This window comes from Corvus brachyrhynchos, unplaced genomic scaffold, assembly GCF_000691975.1.
Source record: "Corvus brachyrhynchos isolate BGI_N302 unplaced genomic scaffold, ASM69197v1 scaffold150, whole genome shotgun sequence".
In the NCBI taxonomy this organism is placed as follows: Eukaryota; Metazoa; Chordata; class Aves; order Passeriformes; family Corvidae; genus Corvus; species Corvus brachyrhynchos.
In genome coordinates this window covers 1,782,795-1,789,089 of record NW_008236162.1, presented here as the reverse complement: position 1 = coordinate 1,789,089, position 6,295 = coordinate 1,782,795, and the positions used below count along the sequence as shown (strand labels likewise).

At 62.9% G+C, this 6,295-nt stretch overlaps 1 protein-coding gene across 1 annotated transcript in view; it reads left to right on the top strand.

Moving 5' to 3' along the window:
- RHOBTB2 (Rho related BTB domain containing 2) overlaps positions 1–6,295 on the top strand; it is a 14,873-nt gene that overhangs the window by 6,305 nt on the left and 2,273 nt on the right. The window contains exons 3-9 of the mRNA XM_008632969.2: positions 2,904–3,105; positions 3,281–3,384; positions 3,496–3,681; positions 3,768–4,792; positions 5,605–5,723; positions 5,797–5,947; positions 6,032–6,120. Of these exons, the coding sequence (XP_008631191.1) occupies positions 2,904–3,105; positions 3,281–3,384; positions 3,496–3,681; positions 3,768–4,792; positions 5,605–5,723; positions 5,797–5,947; positions 6,032–6,120 (1,876 nt within the window). The remainder of the gene's footprint in view (positions 1–2,903; positions 3,106–3,280; positions 3,385–3,495; positions 3,682–3,767; positions 4,793–5,604; positions 5,724–5,796; positions 5,948–6,031; positions 6,121–6,295) is intronic.

Here is a 6,295-nt window from a genome sequence, read left to right as displayed (position 1 = left end):
TGCGAGCCCCCCCGCCGCCTCCCGATGCTCTCCAGCCCCTCTCCCGTGCCCCGCACCCCCTCCCGGTGCTTCCCGTCCGCCTCGCAGTGCCCCGCACCCCCGATTCAGGTGCTCCGAGCACCCCCAAGCTCCTTGCGATGCCCCGCAGCCCCGATCGGGTGCTCCGAGCTCTCCTGAGACTGCTCGCGATGCCCCACACCCCCGGCCTAGGTGCTCCCTGGTCTCCTTGCCATGTCCCGCACCCCCGATCTGGGTGCTCCGAGCACCCCCAACCTCCTCGTGATGCCCCGCACGCCTGGCCTGGCTCCTCCCCAACCTCCTTGCGGTGCCCTGCACCCTGTCCCGGTGCTGCCCGTCTCCCTTGCAATGCCCCACACCCCCGATTCGGGTGCTCGGAACACCCCTGAGACCCCTTGCAATGCCCGCACCCCCTCCGGATCCTCCCCAGCTCCTTTGCGATGTCCCGCACCCGTTCCCGGTGCTCCCCGAACCCTTTGCGATGCCCCCCACCCCCGATCCGGATGCTCCGAGCACCCCCGAGACCCCTTGCAATTCCCCGCACCCCCGATCCGGCTGCTCCCCGCTCCCTCCCCAAATCCCGGCGCCCCCGTTCCGCCCGCTCCCCCCCCCGCCGCGGCCTCCACAGCCCCGGTGCCTCCGCGGGGCCGCCCGGGCCCCGTTCCTCCCGCACCCCGCGGCCGCCACAAGCGCCCCGTTATTTTTGTGCATCGCCGCCGTTTCGCGGCGGTTTCGCCCCGGTTTGGGGGTTCTCCTCCCCTGGCGAGGTGCGGGATGGAGGATTTGGAGCCTGGGAGTTGCTAAGCGACGGCTCCCGGGGTGATGGTGCAGTTGCCTTGGCAACCGCGGGCTGGGAGCTTGGAAGGAGCAATTTTGGGGTTCTCCTTGGGGGGGGTGTGGGTGTGAATTGGGTGCCCCTGGTTTGGGTGAGGGGCTGGGGGGAGGGAGAGCAGGGCTGGGGGGCTGCTGGCTGGAGCAGCCCTGCTCCCTCTGGGAAGGGCTTTTCCTTAGGGGGGAACTCCAATTTCTCGGCATCTTGGGTTATTTTTGCTCTCCGGTGGGGTTTGGAGCTGTTCCCTGGAGAGAAGTGATGGTGGGGAAGGTGGGGAGGGGGCTTGAAAAGGTTCAGCCCCTCCTGGGGTTGGTCTCGTGGGTGAGGGGCTGTGACTCCCCCCTCTGTGGGGCCAACAGAGCCCCCCTATGAGGTTCTGCTTTATCGAGAACCCCCTTTTTGTCCCCACTGCTGTCCCCCTCTTCCTCTCCTCACGGCCGGCGCTGATCCCATAAGGATTTAGCCCTTAATTCCCATGAGGACTTTCCGAGCAGGCTGGGCTGGGGGTGGGCTGAGCTCCCCAGGAGGGACAAACATCCCAAGTGCCAGCTGCCGTTGCCATTCCCTGTGCCTTCCCCCTCCATCCCAACGAGCTCGGCTGACTCGGGAGCATGGCTGGGCCTAAAAATAACCACAGCAACGCTCCCTGAGCACTCACACCCCTCCACGCCGGAGATCTCCTGGATCTCCTGGTCCTATGGAGCCCAGCTGATCCCTGGGAGGAGAAAGGGTCGGGGGATGGCAGCAGATGGGGATGCCTGAGGTGGAAATGGATTTCGAGGGGTTATCAGGGAAGGAGCCCACCTGCCCTGCCTCCTTTTCGCCGAGGAGGCTGCTGCTCCTGGTTTTCAATGCCCTTCGGGATGAATTCCCTGCATCCCAAAGGATGGAGGGGGCGTGGAATGCGGCGACAACTACTCGGAGAAGTTCTGCCTTGGGACCAGCCCGATGTGGAAACGCTGGCAGCCGGAGCAACCTGCGTTTGTGCCACCTGCCTTCGCCTCCAGCTGCCCACGGGGCTCGTGGCTCGGTCGTGCCCTGTGGGTCCAGGTGTGCCCAGGGAGCCTGCGCACGGAGGGAGGTGCTAACATTGGGAAGTCCTTGCCAGGCTGCCGGTTTGGGGAGCTGTGGTCCCACGTGCAGGGCTCGGTTGCCATCGTTACCGGGTATTTTCGCTCACTGCGCTGGTGGTTTATTATAGCAGCTCGGGAGGCCGCTGCCAGGAGGGAGCGACAAGGGGGAAGAGATCTGTGGCCTTGGGAAGTTTGGAGAAATTGGGATGTGGGGGTTTTTTTGTCCTTTTTGCTATCCCTCAATCCCCTCAGTGCTTTTCCCCCTGGAAACCACACAAACCCTTGGGTTCGTGCTGTGATGAGTTAATTCTGGCTGCTTTAGGCTCTGGCTTTGAGCAGGGAGTGGGTGACACACCTGGGCACACCTGACGAGCAGCACCCACTGCACCGACGTCTCTCTCTTGAGAGTGCTGGAGTCACACCTGCTCCTGGGAGCTCTCCCAATCCCGATGGCTGCTGAGCCTCTGGGAAACCTCAGGAGTTTCTTCTTGCTGCTCTTAGCTGGGAGCAAACATCCCCTCGGGAACACAGGGTGGGAAAAGGGGGACAGGTCGGTGTCCCCCGCCAGGCAGTGGAGCCTGGCAGTGCCCGCGTGTGCGCTCGGTCAGGCGGCTCTGGAAGCTTCTCTTGCGAAAGCTGGAGAAGGAGAAAAGGAAGAGGAGGAAGGGAGAGGAAAAAAAAAAAAAAAGCCTCATCTCACAGGAACCAGCATGAGCCGGAGAGCCGGGAGGGAGGAGGGCGCAATCCAACGCAGGCCATGTGTCTGACGCGGCACAGCAGCCACGCTGCCACCAGAACATGAAATTTTAAAGGGGACTGGCAGGGACAGCCAGCTGGGAAGGGCTGGGCAGCTGCTGCAGAGCTTCCCCGGGCTGCCAGCGAGTGTCAGCATCCTCCTGCTTTGTCCCCCTCTGGGTGCCCTGGAGACACCCCCCGGCTGGTCCTGGCTGTGTTTGACCCCTCGTTCCCTGCTCCCGCAGGTCCCAATTAATGGATTCTGACATGGATTATGAGAGGCCAAACGTAGAAACCATCAAGTGCGTCGTGGTCGGGGACAACGCGGTGGGCAAGACCCGGCTCATCTGTGCCCGCGCCTGCAACGCCACCTTGACCCAGTACCAGCTCCTCGCCACCCACGTGCCCACGGTGTGGGCCATCGACCAGTACCGCGTCTGCCAGGAGGTGAGGGCTGCCAGGGGTGCTGGGGGGGCTCACGGATACCCCGTGGGAATCCCGAGGAGGTGGAGCCGCGCTCTCCCTGCATGGGGGTTGTGATTTACTCCCCACGGCAGGGACAGCCCTGTTGTTGTTGTAAGGCTCAGGGACTCAGGAGTGGGGTGGTTTTCTGTTCCCGCAGGTGCTGGAGCGCTCCCGGGATGTGGTAGACGATGTCAGCGTGTCCTTGCGCCTCTGGGACACCTTTGGTGACCACCACAAGGACAGGCGCTTTGCTTACGGCAGGTAGGGAGAGGCAGAGCCTGGCGTTACTCCTCCTCCGGGCAAGGAGGGAGTCCTCAAACTGGACCTTGTCCTTGACCCAAACTGGACCTTGACCCCTTGTCCCCCTCACAGGTCCGACGTTGTGGTTTTGTGCTTCTCCATCGCCAACCCCAACTCCCTGCACCATGTGAAGACCATGTGGTACCCGGAGATCAAACACTTCTGTCCCCGCGCCCCCGTCATCCTGGTGGGCTGCCAGCTCGACCTGCGCTACGCCGACCTGGAGGCCGTCAACCGGGCACGGCGACCCTTGGCCAGGTGGGACCCTGGTGCCCTGGAGATGTCCCTGGCTGCCCTCCTTATCTCCAGAGGTCTCTTCGTTAATTATCTCCCGTCTCTTTCAGGCCAATCAAACCTAACGAGATCCTTCCCCCGGAGAAGGGCAGGGAGGTCGCCAAGGAGCTGGGGATCCCTTATTATGAGACGAGCGTGGTGGCCCAGTTCGGCGTCAAGGACGTCTTTGACAACGCCATCCGTGCCGCCCTCATCTCCCGCCGCCACCTGCAGTTCTGGAAGTCCCACCTGCGCAACGTGCAGCGGCCCCTGCTCCAAGCCCCCTTCCTGCCCCCCCAGCCCCCTCCTCCCATCATCATTGTCCCGGACCCCCCTTCCAACAACGAGGAGCGTCCAGCCCACCTCCTGGAGGACCCCCTGTGCGCGGACGTCATCCTGGTGCTGCAAGAGAAGATCAAAATCTACGCACACAAGATCTACCTCTCCACCTCCTCCTCCAAGTTTTACGACCTGTTCCTCATGGACCTGAGCGAGGAGGACCAGCAGAGCACCGCAGGGCACGGCTTCGGGGTGGCCGTCACCGCGGCCGCCGAGCGGATGCTGCACCAGGAGGAGAGGCACCACGGGCGGGATTTCCTCCTGCGGGCCGCCAGCTTCGACATCTGCGAGAGCGCCGAGGAGGCCGGACCCGGCCAGCGCAAACCGTGCCTTAGAGCCTCCACCAGTGACGGGATCCTGCGGGGCAACCACTACGAGAATGGCGAGCGCGGGCTGCGGCGGGGCCGGAACCTCTCCTCGTGGAGCCGGGCCTTCACCAGCATCCAGGAGGAGATGGCCGAGGACCCGCTTACCTACAAGTCCAAGCTGATGGTGGTGGTGAAGATGGACGCGTCCATCCAGCCGGGTCCTTTCCGGGCCGTGCTGAAGTACCTGTACACGGGCGAGCTGGACGAGAACGAGCGGGACCTCATGCACATCGCTCACATCGCTGAGCTGCTGGAGGTGTTCGACCTGCGCATGATGGTGGCCAACATCCTCAACAATGAGGCGTTCATGAACCAGGAGATCACCAAAGCCTTCCACGTCCGGAGGACCAACCGGGTGAAGGAATGCCTGGCCAAGGGGACTTTCTCGGGTACAGCAGCAGCCTGGTCCTTGTGGGGGGCTCAGAGGGTGAATGGGGGCTCGGAGCTCCTGGCTTTGCTCCGTGGGTGAGGGGGTGGCTGTGCCTGCCCCGCGGTTTTGGTCACACTTTGCTGTTTAGGGATTTTTATTGCTTGTTTTCCTCCAAGAAAGTCAGTGTGAAGCCCTTCCCCGGGGTTTCCTGCTTCCCAGCTGGCCCAGCAGCTCTGTTTATTTACGGAAGAGCTGCAAAGGCGACTTCCTTCTCTCCCAGCCCATATTTTCACGGGGTCATCCTGATTTATGAGGAGCAAGCGCCCTTAGTAGGATTTCCCCAGCTTTCCAGCAAGCACCATGAGCCACCAGTACGAGGTGACATCCCAGGGGGACGTGAATGTCCCGGCCTCCCTCTGGCTGGATTTGTGTCATGGAGATGGATCCTAACACGGTCAGGCTGTCCCTGTGAGGGACAGATGTGTGCTGGCCCTCGGCACACCCCGAGAGAGAGATCCTCAGCCGCCTTCCCAGCTCTCCAAGGACTCGAGTTTGGGTGTGACATTTGCTTCCCAGGCTTTCCCCTCGCTGGCAAATGTGTTGTGGAGTGACCTGGGAAACCCCTTGGAACAGGCAGAGCACTGCTGAGGCTCTTTCCTCTGAGCTGTCAGGGAATGCTGGATAAAAATGAGATCTTTTAGGGAAAAATACAGGATATCCCAGGCTCCATCCCCTTCCCTCTGCTGTCCCCGGGGTGAGGTGTTTTGTGGCAGGGGGTGGCTGAGCCCCAGGTGACAGGGCCGGTCCCAGCACCCCTCTGCTTGTCCCCAGATGTCACCTTCGTGCTGGATGATGGTGCTATCAGTGCCCACAAGCCCCTGCTCATCTCCAGCTGCGACTGGATGGCCGCTATGTTCGGCGGCCCCTTCGTGGAGAGCTCCACCAACGAGGTGAGGAGAGGTCCCTGGGAGGGTGGGACAGGCGTGGGGACGGCCAGGAGGTGACAACGTGTGTGTCTGGCAGGTGGCACTTCCTCACACCAGCAAGAGCTGCATGCGGGCGGTGCTGGAGTACCTGTACACGGGGCAGTTCAGCTCCAGCCCCGACCTGGACGACATGAAGCTCATCATCCTCGCCAACCGCCTCTGCCTGCCGCACCTGGTGGCTCTCACAGGTCAGTCCCGGGGGCTGCAGCACGGCAGGGGGACTGTCACCCCCTCCCAGCCGCCCCCTGAGCCCCGTGTGTCCCCCTGTACAGAGCAGTACACGGTCACCGGCCTGATGGAGGCGGCGCAGATGATGGTGGACATTGATGGGGACGTGCTCGTGTTCCTGGAGCTGGCTCAGGTAGGACAGGAGCCCGTGCTGGCAGGGCTGGGGGTGACACACAGAGGGGTCTGGCAGGGCTGGAAGTGACACACAGAGGGTCCAGCAGGGCTGGGGGTGCTCAGGGTGACACACAGAGGGTCCAGCAGGGCTGGGGGTGACACACAGAGGGGTCAGCAGGGCTGGGGGGGCTGAG